Raw genomic sequence first — 17985 nt, 5'->3', positions numbered from 1 at the left:
AGCAAGGCAGTCCCCCCTGTATACAGCCAGCCAGTCCCCCAAGTATACAATCAGTTCCTTCTGTATATAGCCAAATAGCCCCCCTGTATACAGACAGCCCCACTCTGTATGCAGCCAGCCAGCCCCCTGCTCAGTACCTAAAAATAATAAACGATGTACTTGTCTTTCTGACGCTCCCTCGCAGCTCCGCTACTTGATGCAGTCCGGCTGGCAGTGACAGCTCCGTGCAACGCCGATGCTATCACTACTGGTCGGACTGACTGCATCAAGCAGAGGAGCTGCGGGGGAGCGTTGGAAAGGTGAGTACATGGCTTTTATAAAAAAGATAGTGGACTTATGTAGGGGGATCCTTATATCCGTAAACACAATATAATAACTAGAGAATTGACTTTTCACAATGGCAATAGACAGACTGCCATGAGCTTATGAATATTATTATATATTTCCTTCTTGGAGAATGGAGGATGAATCCCTTATGTCAGCTTTCAATCTGCCGTCTCAGGAACTTTGGAGGACCTGTAATAGCTCTTGTGTACATGTGTATCGAGGGCCAGATCAGATGTATGAGGATTTCATGCGTAAAAGTCCCTCTCAGTATAAAACTTGGTGGGTGGTTTGGGTGGCCATACTCCCCCTAGAAAACTTGGGCCCCGGGCTGCCGCCCACCTGTCTCTTTAATAATAGACTACTGGCAAGAGATAGGCACAACATATTGGGCACTGAAATTAGAAAATAGTCATTTTCACAGCCATTTCACATTTACTTTTTAAGAGTACATGTGGGGTCAAAATGCTGAATATACCTAAAGGAGGTGTAGTTTCCAAAATGATGTCAAATGTTGGATACCAAGACAATCACACACATTTTTTTTCTAGTTTACTATTTGTAAAATTAGGAGCCGAGTATGTAATCAGCAACACTGGTAGGTAAATAAGACAGTGGCATGTATAAGAATTTGGCATATGGGCCAGCAGAATAACGGGTCCATGGATGAACAGCAGTCAGGGCATGCTCCATACAGTCTGTAACAAGTGTAAGTTTGGTGCTACTTCGTGAGCAGATTTCCTCGATAAATTTACAATCTGTGGAGAGAAAATAAATATTTATTGCAAACTGTTTTTGGCCAGGGTGGAAACAAAAACCATACCCTTCCCTGCTCCAGGTTGCTGTGTCCTGTACTTCCAGTCTTCAACACTGTGCCTGGCAGGAAGATCTGGAGGGGGTCCCGGGACCCCTCAGGAATCCTCAGACCATGGGACATCACTTCAATTTGTAAAGGATGAAGTTTCCTTTGTTGTTTCCACATCTGATGAGGCCACTCATTAGGGCAGATTTACTTACCGTTGGTGCGTTCTCCGACGTGGATTCGGGTCCGGTGCGATTCACTAACATTGTGTGTCCGAGTTCCTTCCTGTGTTGCTGCTGCGCTGAGGTCCGCCGGAGTTCACCTGCTTCTTCCCAGTGCATGTGAGTTCTTGATCTTGCAACACAAAACCTTTTTTAAATTCTGCGGTTTGTCCGAATCTGTCGGGTTGTCCGACGGCCACGTACCCACGACTTCTGTTGCATGCAAGCCGATGCGCCAAAATCTGATCGCATGCGCCAAAATCCATGGCGCAAAACGGAAATATTCAGGAAATCTGACGAAAGTGCGGCGTTCGGACCTTTATTAAATGAGCCCCATTGTTTGAAGCAGGACCTGTGATGCCAGCCTGAACTTCCTCCCAGGCACGGTGCCAAAAACTGGATGTACAAGAGCGATGTGGGAACCGAGATCCATAGCAGGGCAAGTATGCCTTCTTGGTTTTTGCCACCCATTTCCTAGTTTTTTGAAAAAAAAAAACCCCTTTAAGTCCCTTTAAGTAACCCTTTAGTACCACAATTTCTTTCTAATTTGCATGCGTTAAAGAGAAGCTGTCAGCCATCCTGTTTTTAATGCTTGGCTCTGCTGAGCCTGTATTTATTCTCACTGAGGACAGTGAGAATATAATTATATTTTTTATTATAATTATATAAACTGTGTGAAAATGAAAACTGAACTCCGATTGGTTCCCATGGGCAACTAGAACACTTCTGCTCTCAGACGCTTTTGATAAAAACTCAAGCATATAAATATCACATACAACAGATACATCTTTTCTCCCATAATTTGTCACTGGGTAGAGTCCGGACACAATGGTACAAATTAATAGTTGGCCATTTTCACCATAGTAGGAAACTGTAATATCACAAAGCTTTTAATAAAGATTATGTAACCTTAGGCTGTCTGAAAAGCCTTTAACCCCAAATTTATATATGTAATATCTAATTTTTGGGTGGGGTCACACATAGTAAAATCATCCGCAGTGATTTACATCGTGTAAGGGATTTATACAAATTTCTACCAAATAATGCAAACCCTTTTATTATGCCCATTTTTAGCATAGAACATACTTACAATTGTGATAGTAATGTTCCCCGTAGTCATTTCTTAGATTTTGGGACATTTTCTTCCAGTTGTTTGTAATATTTTCTTTTAGACGTGTTGAATTCAGAATTTCAGTTTTAAAAAAATCTGGATTAATGATGGAAACTTTGACTCCGAAATGTTTCAGCTCTCGTCTACAGGAGTGAATAAATAAAAATAATTTGGCTCTTATGTCATGTCTACATTAGTAAATACTGTACATTAATTCCCCCTATAATATAACAATTCTATAACTTTATTTATAGAAATGCATGTTTTAGACAGTTGGATATTACTAGAGGTTTGGCCCTACATGTGCTGCGATACAATTTTACCTACATTACAAGACAGCTCTTTGGCAATAAAGAATTATGGTAGTTTGTTTTTTCTGTTGTCTGCAACTTGTGAAGCATCAGGTTTTAAGATGCTATACAAACTGATAAGTGTCACAGGTGCCCCCACGATCCATGTTCCGGATCGCGGGTACACCCATGCTCCGCGATGTGGCGCCTATGCCCCCGGCCCCTAACCACCTCCCCTGGCTCCTGGCTCTGCGACGCTCCCAAGTAGGTCGCGATCCACCTGTCTGACTTGGCTGCACCGGCTCTTTAGGATTTAAAGGGTGAGTGTCCTTCTAATTGGCGCTGGTTAATCCAGTGCGCCCTTATAATCCAGGCCTTATAATCCCTTCACTCTCTGCTGCATCTTCAAGTCATTCCCACTGAAGTGAAAGCCTCCTGTGTTCTTCCCGTGCGTTTCCAGACGCCTCCCTGTTCCCTGTGTTGCTCCTGCGTTTACAGACGCCTCCGTGTATCCTGTGGTTTTGTATTCCTGTGGCGGTCCGGTGTTCCTGTGGCGGTCTGGTATCCCTTTAGCCATCCAGCCCGAGGTCCTGCCTTCTCGCTATTCTACCTTGGCTGCCACCGCCGCAGAAAGACCCGCTTTGCGGCGGGCTCTGGCAAAGACCATGGGCCACTTAGACTCCAGTTCTGGGTTGCGGCTAGTACCATCAACCCCCGCGGTGGTCCAGGGAGTCCACAGACTCTAGCCCCAAGAGACTCTCCCACACCACCGTGTCTGACAATAAGAGCTTAAAACTCACAGTCCACAAGAGCAATGGCTACTATTTGACCATCAACTTTAAAGAACCTGTCACCAGAATTTTTTTTACCTGGTGACGGGTTCCAATGGCCTATGCTATGCTGAATTTAAAAATGCCTTCATCATTCAGAATACTGCCACTACTTTATAAAACTTTGTTTCACATTACCTGGTTCCCTGCCAGCAGCATGTGGCGAGTCCCACCTGGGTCTTTCAGCTGCAACTGCCTGCGTCTCAGTCTCCTCAATGCATTCTTCCTCTCCTATGCACCATCCCCCTTCCTCCCCTGCCTGCTTCCCTGACTGTAAGCTGGATGAGTGTGAGGATACTCATCTCCATCTCATCTCACCAAAGCTCGGCACACACCGGATTTTTTGAGCTCTGCACAGTAGTAGGTAGAACTACTGGGGCGTGGCGTAGCTTTAGCTCCCACAGCCCAAAGAGGCTACTTGTAGGCTCTGCTGAAAATTTGCATATTAATTTAGATCAGGTTAGGAAGTAGTAAATGATTAGAGAAATATAATTTAGGGCTTAGGTTATTAGGAGAAACCTACCTTAATAGGTTCCTTTAAAAAACTTTTTAATGTGTGACTAGAGTGACACCTGTGACTATATTTATTTCAATCTTCTCAAAGTAAAGGTAATATCACAAATCTTTTAATAAGATTATGTTACCTTAGGCTGTCTGAAAAGGCTTCAACCCCAAATTTAGATATGCAATATCCACCTCCACACAATGCATGTCTTCCAGCAATGCTAGATACATTCACAATGCGTCCTCTGGCTTTTCTGATCAAGGGCAGCAAATTGAGGGTTACATCTATCATTCCTAAGATATTGACATCTAGAATTCTAAGAAAGTCTTCCTTCTTTAACCATTCATTTGGGCTCACTGGTATTAAAATGCCTGCGTTATTTACTAGTCCCCACAGACCTGCAGGAAAAAAAAGATATACTGGTATATAAAAATATTTAATGAATTCTTTTCATTACATTTCAGTAGAGCATTTGGATAACATAGATATACTATATACGAGTATAAGCCCAGTTTTTCAGCACAAAAAATGTGCTGAAAAACCCTAAATCGGCTTATACTCGAGTCAAGAAAAAAACAAACCGTGTACTCACCTTTCGACCCCTCCCCCTGGCAGGTCCTCTTCAATCGATTGATGGTCCGGTATCTTCTCCGTGTCCCTGCAACGGACGGCGCATGACATCAGCTGCTCGCTGATGTTCTACTATGTGTGCCGGCATTGGCACACAGTATGATGTCAGCAAGTGGCTGATGTCACGATCCCTGTGACGGATGGCGCGAGGACACGGAGAAGATACCGGAGCATCAATCGATTGAAGAGCACCTGTCGGGGGAACATTGGAAGTTGAGTACACTGTTTTTTTTTTTTTTTGGAGGCTATATACTCCAGGGGGCTGGCAGGCTATATACTCCAGGGGGCTGGCAGGCTATATACTCCAAGGGGCTGGCAGGCTATATACTCCAAGGGGCTGGCAGGCTATATACTCCTGGAGGCTGGCTGGCTATATACTCCAAGGGGCTGGCAGGCTATATACTCCAAGGGGCTGGCAGGCTATGTACTCCAGGGGGCTGGCAGGCTATATACTCCAGGGGGCTGGCAGGCTATATACTCCAGGGGGCTGGCAGGCTATATACTCCAGGGGGCTGGCAGGCTATATACTCCAGGGGGCTGGCAGGCTATATACTCCAGGGGGCTGGCAGGCTATATACTCCAGGGGGCTGGCAGGCTATATACTCCATGGGGCTGGCAGGCTTTACACTACAGGGGGCTGGCAGGCTATACACTACAGGGGGCTGGCAGGCTATACACTACAGGGGGCTGGCAGGCTATACACTACAAGGGGCTGGCAGGCTCTACGCTACAGGGGGCTGGCAGGCTCTACGCTACAGGGGGCTGGCAGGCTTTACGCTACAGAGGGCTGGCAGGCTATACACTACAGGGGGCTGGCAGGCTATACACTACAGGGGGCTGGCAGGCTATAAACTACAGGGGGCTGGCAGGCTATATACTCCATGGGGCTGGCAGGCTATATACTCCATGGGGCTGGCAGGCTTTACACTACAGGGGGCTGGCAGGCTATACACTACAGGGGGCTGGCAGGCTATACACTACAAGGGGCTGGCAGGCTCTACGCTACAGGGGGCTGGCAGGCTCTACGCTACAGGGGGCTGGCAGGCTTTACGCTACAGAGGGCTGGCAGGCTATACACTACAGGGGGCTGGCAGGCTATAAACTACAGGGGGCTGGAAGGCTATATACATCAGGGGGCTGGTTGGCTATATAGTACAGGTGGCTTGATGGCTATATAATGAGGAGGCTGTGACCAATTCATCCCCCCCCCCTCGGCTAATACTCAAGTCAATAGTCTCGGCTCGTTCTCGGGTCGGCTTATACTTGAGTATATTCGGTAGTCTTTAAACCTCCACGAGACAGAGGAAGAGCCTGTAAAAACAGGCCCAAGATAAAGTAAACCTTTATGGAATTACTTGGATTTCTGTGTAGATTTCAATGTCACATTTCTAGATATTCACAACATAACTTAAACTAATAGGACACTAATAACTGTACTGGCAGTGTCTGTTTTGCATTATCTTAAGTTAACATCCACAGTGCAGTCATACAGCCACCTTAAAGGAAAACCATCACACTTACATGCCGCTTTGTACCCCATCTGGCAGGATCCACTCCTGCTTTAGCTCCTTATGCCTTCTTATTTCCAAACAAAAGCTTTAAAAAATATGCAAATAAGTGTGAGGGGCTCCAGGCTCACTTAACAGCTATGGAGCCCGGAGCACCTTAGGCATAATTGTTAAAGACTATTCTTGTAAAGACAAGGGCATAAGGAGCTAAAAAAGAGGGGGCACACACCAGCATGTAAGCATGTTTGGTTTACAATTCTTCATCCTGGTGGTAGATTTCCTTTAAAATGGGTTGTATAAATTAGCTGCTGAAACGTGAACTGGGCAGCCTGCACTGGAACAGAGAGGTGAGGTGTTTTATATAATTTAGCTTAGCAAATAATATTGCAGACAACCCCTTTAAGAATCAAGGAAATCAAGGGGCATAACTACTATTGTGGTGCACAAAAGTGGCTTCAAAATCATTCTAAAGCTTCCCATTACATATACCATTGCATAACTACAATCTCCATCTAATTATAAAATACGGTAACATTTTACCTTTGTCGGTAACAATATCAGCAGCCCACTTGGCAGCAGCGCTCACACTCTGGCTGTCTGTAACATTAAGAATTACAGTACGGAGTCTACTGGAGGTCGCCCTCTCTAACTCCTTGGCCCCTGCTTCAGTTAAACAAGCTGCCAGAACCTTCATTCCTCGTGTGTCCAGCTGCTTAGCTATCTGTCTCCCAAATCCTGTGTCACATCCAGTAATGAAGACATATTTATCGGAGAGATTTTCTAGGACCTGGCTCTGTCTGTGCCATCTGTAGAATAGGATTAAGCCCAAAATCACCAAAAGAAGGAGCCACATGATTGCTCTGGAAGAAAAAGTTGAAACTTCAACAGATTACAAAATTCATTTGCATGTATTTTTTGCATTTATGTTTCGCTTTATTCACTTTGGTGATGTTCTCAATTGTATCACAATTACCAAGTGTTAATGAGTAGAGATGAGCGAACACTAAAATGCTCGGGTACTCGTTATTCGAGACGAACTTTTCCCGATGCTCGAGTGCTCGTCTCGAATAACGAACCCCATTGAAGTCAATGGGAGACTCGAGCATTTTTCAAGGGGACCAAGGCTCTGCACAGGGAAGCTTGGCCAAACACCTGGGAACCTCAGAAAAGGATGGAAACACCACGGAAATGGACAGGAAACAGCAGGGGCAGCATGCATGGATGCCTCTGAGGCTGCATAATCGCACCATTATGCCAAAATTATGGGCAACAGCATGGCCATGACAGAGTGACAGAATGAAGCTAGATAGCATCTAAAACATCCAATAATTGACCCTGACACTATAGGGGACGGCATGCAGAGGCAGCGGCAGCAGGCTAGAGAGTGTCATGGCGACATACCCTAAATGGACTCAGGCTTCAAACCAATGGGTGGCAGAGAGGAACCAAAGGAGGTGAGCAAGAAGCGCTCAAATAATATCGGTACATGATAAAAGTTTGCCAGTATATTTTGTGGATTACACAGCAGGGTGGCGACAAAGTTAACATGGAAGCCATGAAAACAACCCAAAATTCTGCCTGACACAGCTCGTTTGATAAGGGGACGATGTATGGAGGCAGTGAACTAGTAGTAGATTAAAGGTGCTGCAGTTAAAACTATGTTAGTTGGATCTTGGCATGGAGCTGGCGCTCCGCTGCCAGGCGAGCTTTCGCCAATCCAAGCCCCTGTCTCTAGGCTACTCCCCAAACAGCACTTCTAAGAACCTTTTGTATAAGATCAAGTGTAGTAGCGTTCTTATAAGTTTAGGATATGCCGGGTGAGGGGAATGTAAACAGATGCGCAAGAAGCGCTGAAATAATATCCCTAAATGGTAAAAGTTTGCAAGTATATTTTGGGGATTACACAGCAGGGTGGCGACAAAGTTAACAACTTTGATGTGGAATGCCCTGTAATAGCTCTTGGGCGGTGTGCCTTTTATCGCCTAGGCTCAGCAGTTTCAGCACCGCCTGCTGTCGCTTAGCGACGGCACTGCTGCTGTGCCTAGAGCTACCGACTGATGGCGCCATGCCCACGGATGGTAATTCGGAGGAGGAGGAGGTGGAGGAGGGGTGGGAGGAGGTATAGTAGGCCTTTGAGACCTGGACCGAGGTAGGCCCCGCAATTCTCTGCGTCGGCAGTATATGACCAGCCCCAGGGTCAGACTCGGTCCCAGCCTGCACCAAGTTAAGTGTAGTAGCGTTCTCATAAGTTTGGGATATGGCGGGTGAGGGGAATGTAAACAGATGCGCAAGAAGCGCATGATGCGCATGGAGCTGGCGTTCCGCTGCCAGGCGAGCTTTCGCCAATCCAAGCCCCTGTCTCTAGGCTACTCCCCAAACAGCACTTCTAAGAACCTTTTGTATAAGATCAAGTGTAGTAGCGTTCTTATAAGTTTAGGATATGCCGGGTGAGGGGAATGTAAACAGATGCGCAAGAAGCGCTGAAATAATATCCCTAAATGGTAAAAGTTTGCCAGTATATTTTGTGGATAACACAGCAGGGTGGCGACAAAGTTAACAACTTTGATGTGGAATCCATGAAAACAACCCAAATTTCTGCCTGACACACCTCGTTTGATAAAGGGACGATGTATGGAGGCAGCTATATGGACGACTTTTGGAGGTAGCAATAGAGACAACGTGTGGAGGCTGCTATGGAGACAATTTAATTTGGATAGTGCCTGTATGTGGCAGTCCCAAACATTTTTCAAACCAGAGGAGCAGGTAGGTGGCCCTCCAGTAAAATGGGATAGATTGAGTGCCTGTATGTGGCAGTCCCAAAAATGTTTCAAACCAGAGGAGCAGGTAGGTGGCCCTCCAGTAAAATGGAATAGATTGAGTGCCTGTATGTGGCAGTCCCAAAAATTGTTCAAACCAGAGGAGCAGGTAGGTGGCCCTGCAGTAAAATGGAATAGATTGAGTGCCTGTATGTGGCAGTCCCAAAAATTGTTCAAACCAGAGGTGCAGGTAGGTGGCCCTGCAGTAAAATGGAATAGATTGAGTGCCTGTATGTGGCAGTCCCAAAAATGTTTCAAACCAGAGGAGCAGGTAGGTGGCCCTCCAGTAAAATGGGATAGATTGAGTGCCTGTATGTGGCAGTCCCAAAAATGTTTCAAACCAGAGGAGCAGGTAGGTGGCCCTCCAGTAAAATGGAATAGATTGAGTGCCTGTATGTGGCAGTCCCAAAAATTGTTCAAACCAGAGGAGCAGGTAGGTGGCCCTGCAGTAAAATGGAATAGATTGAGTGCCTGTATGTGGCAGTCCCAAAAATTTTTTAAAACAGAGGACCGGGTAGGTGGCCCTCCAGAAAAATGGAATAGATTGAGTGCCTGTATGTGGCACTCACAAAAATTGTTTCAAACAGAGGACCGGGTAGGTGGCCCTCCAGAAAAATTAAATGCATGAAGTACTATAGCAAGAGCCAGTGGGCCCTGTCAAAAAATAGCCAGTTTCCTCTGCTTTACTGTACAAAGAGGAGGAGAAGGAGGAAAATGAGGAGGAGGAGGAGGAGTGGATCAATTATTCAGGTTGAGCTTCCTTCACCTGGTGGAGATTGGAAATTCTGAGAAATCCAGCCTTTATTCATTTTAATAAGCGTCAGCCTGTCAGCGCTGTCAGTCGACAGGCGTGTACGCTTATCGGTGATGATGCCACCAGCTGCACTGAAAACCCGCTCGGACAAGACGCTAGCGGCAGGGCAGGCAAGAACCTCCAAGGCGTACAGCGCCAGTTCGTGCCACATGTCCAGCTTTGAAACCCAGTAGTTGTAGGGAGCTGTGTGATCATTTAGGACGATGGTATGGTCAGCTACGTACTCCCTCACCATCTTTCTGTAAAGATCAGCCCTACTCTGCCGAGACTGGGGACAGGTGACAGTGTCTTGCTGGGGTGACATAAAGCTGGCAAAAGCCTTGTAAAGCGTACCCTTGCCAGTGCTGGACAAGCTGCCTGCTCGCCTACTCTCCCTCGCTACTTGTCCCGCAGAACTACGCACTCTGCCGCTAGCGCTGTCAGAAGGGAAATACTGTTTCAGCTTGTGCACCAGGGCCTGCTGGTATTCATGCATTCTCACACTCCTTTCCTCTCCAGGGATGAGAGTGGGAAGATTTTGCTTGTACCGTGGGTCCAGGAGAGTGAACACCCAGTAATCGGTGCTGGAATAAATTCTTTGAACGCGAGGGTCACGGGATAGGCAGCCTAGCATGAAATCTGCCATATGCGCCAGAGTACCAACGCGTAAGAATTCACTCCCCTCACTGGCCTGACTGTCCATTTCCTCCTCCTCCAACTCCTCCAACTCCTCTTCTTCTGCCCATACACGCTGAACAGTGAAGGACTCAACAATGGTCCCCTCTTGTGTCTCGCCAACATTCTCCTCCTCTTCCTCCTCATCCTCCTCCACCTCCACCTCCTCCGATATGCGCTGAGAAACAGACCTCAGGGTGCTTTGGCTATCAACAAGGGAATATTCTTCCCCCGTCTCTTGTGACGAGCGCAAAGCTTCCGACTTCATGCTGACCAGAGAGTTTTTCAACAGGCCAAGCAGCGGGATGGTGAGGCTGATGATGGCGGCATCGCCACTGACCATCTGTGTTGACTCCTCAAAGTTACTCAGCACCTGACAGATATCAGACATCCACGTCCACTCCTCATTGTAGACTTGAGGAAGCTGACTGACCTGACTACCAGTTCTGGTGGAAGTTGACATCTGGCAGTCTACAATCGCTCTGCGCTGCTGGTAAACTCTGGATAACATGGTCAGTGTTGAATTCCACCTCGTGGGCACGTCGCACAACAGTCGGTGAGCGGGCAGTTGGAGGCGGCGCTGCGCTGCCCTGAGAGTGGCAGCATCTGGGCTGGACTTCCTGAAATGCGCACAGATGCGGCGCACCTTCGTGAGCAAATCAGACAGATTGGGGTATGTCTTGAGGAAACGCTGCACTATCAGATTTAACACATGGGCCAGGCATGGCACATGTGTCAGTCTGCCGAGTTGCAGAGCCGCCACCAGGTTACGGCCGTTGTCACACACAACCATTCCCGGCTTGAGGTTCAGCGGTGCCAGCCACAGATCAGTCTGCGCCGTGATGCCCTGTAATAGCTCTTGGGCGGTGTGCCTTTTGTCGCCTAGGCTCAGCAGTTTGAGCACCGCCTGCTGTCGCTTAGCGACGGCACTGCTGCTGTGCCTAGAGCTACCGACTGATGGCGCCGTGCCCACGGATGGTAGTTCGGAGGAGGAGGTGGAGGAGGGGTGGGAGGAGGAGGAGGCATAGTAGGCCTGAAACACCTGGACCGAGGTAGGCCCCGCAATCCTCGGCGTCGGCAGTATATGAGCAGCCCCAGGGTCAGACTCGGTCCCAGCCTCCACCAAGTTAACCCAATGTGCCGTCAGCGATATATAGTGGCCCTGCCCGGCAGCACTCGTCCACGTGTCCGTGGTCAGGTGGACCTTGTCAGAAACGGCGTTGGTCAGGGCACGGATGATGTTGTCTGACACGTGCTGGTGCAGGGCTGGGACGGCACATCGGGAAAAGTAGTGGCGGCTGGGGACCGAATACCGAGGGGCGGCCGCCGCCATGAGGTTGCGAAAGGCCTCGGTCTCTACTAGCCTATAGGGCAGCATCTCCAGGCTAAGCAATCTGGAGATGTGCACATTAAGGGCTTGGGCGTGCGGGTGGGTTGCACTATATTTGCGTTTCCGCTCCAGCGTCTGGGGTATGGAGAGCTGAACGCTGGTGGATGCTGTGGAGGATCGTGGAGGCGACGATGGGGTTTTTGTGGCAGGGTCCTGGGCAGGGGGCTGACTAGCAGCTGACACAGGGGAAGGAGCAGTGGTGTGCACGGCCGGAGGTGAACGGGCTTGTTGCCACTGAGTGGGGTGCTTAGCATTCATATGCCTGCGCATACTGGTGGTAGTTAAGCTAGTAGTGGTGGAACCCCTGCTGAGCCTGGTTTGGCAAATGTTGCACACCACAGTCCGTCGGTCATCCGGTGTTTCCTTAAAGAACCTCCACACTTCTGAAGATCTAGCCCTCGCCGCAAGAGCCCTCACCATGGGAGCTTCACTAGTTGACAGTGGCGCTGATGCACCAGCTCTGGCCCTGCCTCTCCGTCTGGCCCCACCACTGCCTCTTCCAACCTGTTCAGGTCGAGGACTCTCCTCCGTCTCAGAAGCACTGTGTTCACCCGGCCTCTCAACCCAGCTTGGGTCTGTCACCTCATCATCCTCCGATCCCTCAGTCTGCTCCCCCCTCGGACTTCCTGCCCTGACAACAACTTCCCCACTGTCTGACAACCGTGTCTCCTCATCGTCGGACACCTCTTTACACACTTCCACTACGTCAAGAAGGTCATCATCACCCACAGACTGTGACTGGTGGAAAACCTGGGCATCGGAAAATTGCTCAGCAGCAACCGGACAAGTGGTTTGTGACTGTGGGAAGGGTCCAGAAAACAGTTCCTCAGAGTATGCCGGTTCAAATGCCAAATTTTCCTGGGAGGGGGCAGACTGGGGGGGAGGAGGCTGAGGTGCAGGAGCTGGAGGAGTGGCGATTTCGGTGACATGGGTGGACTGCGTGGAAGACTGACTGGTGGTGGACAAATTGCTCGAAGCATTGTCAGCAATCCACGACATCACCTGTTCGCACTGTTCTGGCCTCAACAGTGCTCTACCATGAGTCCCAGTAACTTCAGACATGAACCTAGGGAGTGTAGCTCTGCGGCGTTCCCCTGCTCCCTCATCAGCAGGTGGTGTCTCACCCCGCCCAGGACCACGGCCTCTGACCCCTGCAGTAGTTGGACGCCCACGTCCCCGCCCTCGTCCTCTACCCCTAGCCCTCGGGTTAAACATTTTTAAAATGAGAGTTATAACTTTATTTTTTTTTTTACTTTTTTTTGTTTTTTTTTGTGTGTTTTTTTTTTTTTTTGTGTTTTTTGTTTTTTTTTGAGTTTTTAAAACCAAACAATGCTATCCTATTGCTATGGCTATTTTCTAGCCAAGTATCAAAGGAAGCACAGTACTATGCCAGATGAGATGACACTGAGTTATTGCCTAATAGAAATCCAACCCCTACTGAATTTTGCCACTTCGGCCTTTGCTATGGATATGTGCGCCACTAAGCGCAGAACACAGCGGTCGCAAGTCCCACTACAAATTGCTCAGAATTGGCAAGTACATGCACTGCAGAAACTACAGCCACCAGCAGATCAACCAGAAATCAAATATATAGAACGCTACTGTAGGCTTCAAGAAGCTGTTTGTATTCTCCTATGGCTATTTTCTAGCCAAGTATCAAAGGAAGCACAGTACTATGCCAGATGAGATGACACTGAGTTATTGCCTAATAGAAATCCAACCCCTACTGAATTTTGCCACTTCAGCCTTTGCTATGGATATGTGCGCCACTAAGCGCAGAACACAGCGGTCGCAAGTCTCACTACAAATTGCTCAGAATTGGCAAGTACATGCACTGCAGAAACTACAGCCACCAGCAGATCAACCAGAAATCAAATATATAGAACGCTACTGTAGGCTTCAAGATCAAGAAGCTGTTTGTATTCTCCTATGGCTATTTTCTAGCCAAGTATCAAAGGAAGCACAGTACTATGCCGGATGAGATGACACTGAGTTATTGCCTAATAGAAATCCAACCCCTACTGAATTTTGCCACTTCGGCCTTTGCTATGGATATGTGCGCCACTAAGCGCAGAACACAGCGGTCGCAAGTCCCACTACAAATTGCTCAGAATTGGCAAGTACATGCACTGCAGAAACTACAGCCACCAGCAGATCAACCAGAAATCAAATATATAGAACGCTACTGTAGGCTTCAAGAAGCTGTTTGTATTCTCCTATGGCTATTTTCTAGCCAAGTATCAAAGGAAGCACAGTACTATGCCAGATGAGATGACACTGAGTTATTGCCTAATAGAAATCCAACCCCTACTGAATTTTGCCACTTCAGCCTTTGCTATGGATATGTGCGCCACTAAGCGAAGAACACAGCGGTCGCAAGTCTCACTACAAATTGCTCAGAATTGGCAAGTACATGCACTGCAGAAACTACAGCCACCAGCAGATCAACCAGAAATCAAATATATAGAACGCTACTGTAGGCTTCAAGATCAAGAAGCTGTTTGTATTCTCCTATGGCTATTTTCTAGCCAAGTATCAAAGGAAGCACAGTACTATGCCGGATGAGATGACACTGAGTTATTGCCTAATAGAAATCCAACCCCTACTGAATTTTGCCACTTCGGCCTTTGCTATGGATATGTGCGCCACTAAGCGCAGAACACAGCGGTCGCAAGTCCCACTACAAATTGCTCAGAATTGGCAAGTACATGCACTGCAGAAACTACAGCCACCAGCAGATCAACCAGAAATCAAATATATAGAACGCTACTGTAGGCTTCAAGAAGCTGTTTGTATTCTCCTATGGCTATTTTCTAGCCAAGTATCAAAGGAAGCACAGTACTATGCCAGATGAGATGACACTGAGTTATTGCCTAATAGAAATCCAACCCCTACTTAATTTTGCCACTTCAGCCTTTGCTATGGATATGTGCGCCACTAAGCGCAGAACACAGCGGTCGCAAGTCTCACTACAAATTGCTCAGAATTGGCAAGTACATGCACTGCAGAAACTACAGCCACCAGCAGATCAACCAGAAATCAAATATATAGAACGCTACTGTAGGCTTCAAGAAGCTGTTTGTATTCTCCTATGGCTATTTTCTAGCCAAGTATCAAAGGAAGCACACTACTATGCCAGATGAGATGACACTGAGTTATTGCCTAATAGAAATCCAACCCCTACTGAATTTTCCCACTTCGGTCTTTGCTATGGATATGTGTGCCACTAAGAGCTAAACACAACGGTAGCAAGTCCCCCTGCTAATTCCTCACAAAATGGTAAAAGATGCAAATTAAAATAAAAAAAGTAGAACGTTATTGTAGCCCTAAGAAGGGCTGTTGGGTTCTTTGAGAATCACTCCTGCCTAACAGTAAGCTAATAGAACACCCTAACGCTTTCCCTGAGCAGCAGCAGCTCTCTCCCTAGCGGCATCCAGAGACAGAATGATCCGAGCAGCGCGGGCAGCGGCTAGTCTATCCCAGGGTCACCTGATCTGGCCAGCCAACCACTGCTATCGACGTGTAAGGGTACCACGTCATGCTGGGTGGAGTGCAGAGTCTCCTGGCTTGTGATTGGCTCTGTTTCTGGCCGCCAAAAAGCAAAACGGCGGGAGCTGCCATTTTCTCGAGCGGGCGAAGTATTCGTCCGAGTAACGAGCAGTTTCGAGTACCCTAATGCTCGACCGAGCATCAAGCTCGGACGAGCATGTTCGCTCATCTCTATTAATGAGCCTTCTGTTCTGGTGTAAGCTAGCATAACCTTACAGCATCCAATGGACAATGACAATGGAAATTCACCTATAATGATAATAGGATGACCCTGGTAATTCTGCTCCAGTCTGTACTGCAAAGCAGAAAAGGGAGATGCCCAGGACAGAGAGACTCAATAGCACATGTCCTATAAACAGGTTGTGGGGTAACACAATGATTAATGATTGTGGGGTAACACAATACTAAAAGTAAGCAGCTCCCAGTGCTACAACAGATGTAGCAGTGCTATGGAGGTTTACTGCTAGATCTGTTGTAGCACTAGTAAGCAGCTCCTAGTTTCTCTTTTGTAGGTGACAGGTCTTCTTTAAGGGGTCAATGCTACTGTATTACACTGCACATTTTTCTGTACCAAAATCCACACATAAAATCCATGCAGAATTCGCAATGTTAGCAGATAGCCTTATACTACACAGATTTCTCATACAGCATTATACACTGTGATAAATCTTGCAAAGCATAAGACTCTCCGTCAAAGGGTATGTCCGCCACGGTGACCCCTCCTCCCTCCCTAAAAACAGCGGCACACACTTGCAGAAAGATATGTGTGTGGCACCGTACCGCCGCTAGGCCGCCATTGCCGTCTATGGGGGGGGGGGGGGTATTTATGCATCCGCAAATTTGCGGCCGCATGTATGTCCCCATGAAAGCCGGTGTGCATGAGCCCTAACTTTTAAACGCTCTTGATAAATCCATCAGTACAACAATATAAATAATAAACATTATTGTTTTTATTGTATACATAGTAATTATAAGTTATGGAATCAGGCCATAATAAATAGTGTAAAACCACAGCTTTAAAACCTAATTGACTCCAAACTATCAGGGGCAGGGAAAAATGGAGGATCCTCTGGAACTGGGTGTGATTTAGTACTGAAGGACACAGTTATTTCTTCAAAATAATGTTATTAGAAAAACTATTTTCCTCTATACTTTTGCTATGTTTAGATTCCTTTACCAGGCTTGAATGTCATATACCTATGAAAAACACTGACCAAAATGCACAAGTGTGAGTGAGTCTTACTTTAAAGAGAAGCGTAGTAGTTAGGTATTAAACATGTATAACACAATGTAAATAGTATGTAATGCATTTTCGGATTTCCAGTTTATAACATGATTCTGCTTATTACCAAAGACCTAGCTGTAGAAAAAGTACTTACCTTTGGATATATTTTCTTAGTATGAAGTAATAGTAGCTGCCGTTGTTGCTTCAATAACTGTGGTTTAGTAGAAATCTTGTAAAGGGAGGAGAGAAGATCGAGCCTGCTGATTTGACACATGCTCAATCCAAAAATATTTTTTTCCATGTTAACACAGTGTGTGCCGGATTATGAATGTCAAAAATAGTTTACTAGGAATAAAGCAATTTATGCAAAATGCTAACACGGTATTTAACAAGATAGAGCAAACAAACTGCTATTCCTTATTAGGAGGTAGCAAAAACATTGTTCTGCAGACAGCATGTGGATGAGATTTGTTGTAACATATTTTTCGGACTATAAGGCGCACAAAAAATCCTTTGATTTTCTCAGAAATCAAAGGTGAGCCTTATAGTCCAGTGCGCCTTATATATGAACCTTGCTTACAGACAATAGGTCTGCCACCTGCTGGTCATTCACCCTTATAATCCAGTGCGCCTTATATATGAACCTAGACATTTTAGAAGGCATTTATTGATGGTGCGCCTTATAGTCTGAAAAATACTGTAGTCTCATCCACTGTGTTGCAGCTTTAAATCTCAATTGGACCCCGTGCCTTTGGCTACCTGCACATGAACATGTTCTTCTCAAGGTCTGTGTGATTTATTTTGATGGGTCACCAGCGTGTAAGATCTGCTCATGCACAAATGGCAGTAGAAGAGGACAGTCTGAGCTGGAAAGGAATAGAACCTACTCTTTAATTTGTGTCTCAGATAGTCGACTCCCAAAGGAGGCCCTGGAGACGGCAGCCATTTGTTTGATCCAATCAAAATACATGGAACTTGTAATACTGAAACAATAGCAAGCACGTGTCCAAAATGCACACTCATGTGCATGGAGCCTCACATTTAGAGATTCCATTTACATAGTATTGTTATTATATCTCAGCATATTAGACAGCACTATACCCATAAAGATTCTCTCGTTCGGGCTTCAAGTTCCCACTGGCCAAACATAGCTATGGCTTGTTGCAAGGGGCACCAATTTCCCGGATTGGGGGTTTGCCTGCAAATCCATTAATATGTCCGGGTCGTGCGGCTGAACCCAGAACATGAACGTTTGTTCCGCTCATTTCTACTCACAATCTAAATTCCCAACCTAGGATTATGCTCTTGAAGTGTCA

General features: G+C 46.8%; 1 protein-coding gene across 1 annotated transcript; it reads right to left on the bottom strand.

Annotated features, from left to right (window-relative positions):
- Positions 1-812: 812 nt before the first annotated feature.
- LOC140117844 (retinol dehydrogenase 7-like) lies at positions 813-16962 on the bottom strand. Its single transcript, XM_072134973.1, has 5 exons — positions 16824-16962; positions 6762-7081; positions 4223-4481; positions 2438-2601; positions 813-1082 (listed from the first exon to the last, which is right to left on the bottom strand). Exons 2-5 carry the CDS (start codon positions 7072-7074, stop codon positions 892-894), a joined length of 927 nt encoding a protein of 308 aa, XP_071991074.1. The 5' UTR covers positions 7075-7081; positions 16824-16962; the 3' UTR covers positions 813-891.
- Positions 16963-17985: the final 1023 nt, after the last annotated feature.

This window comes from Engystomops pustulosus, chromosome 2 (genome assembly GCF_040894005.1).
Source record: "Engystomops pustulosus chromosome 2, aEngPut4.maternal, whole genome shotgun sequence".
Classification (NCBI taxonomy): Eukaryota; Metazoa; Chordata; class Amphibia; order Anura; family Leptodactylidae; genus Engystomops; species Engystomops pustulosus.
This window is presented reverse-complemented; position numbering and strand designations above follow the sequence as displayed.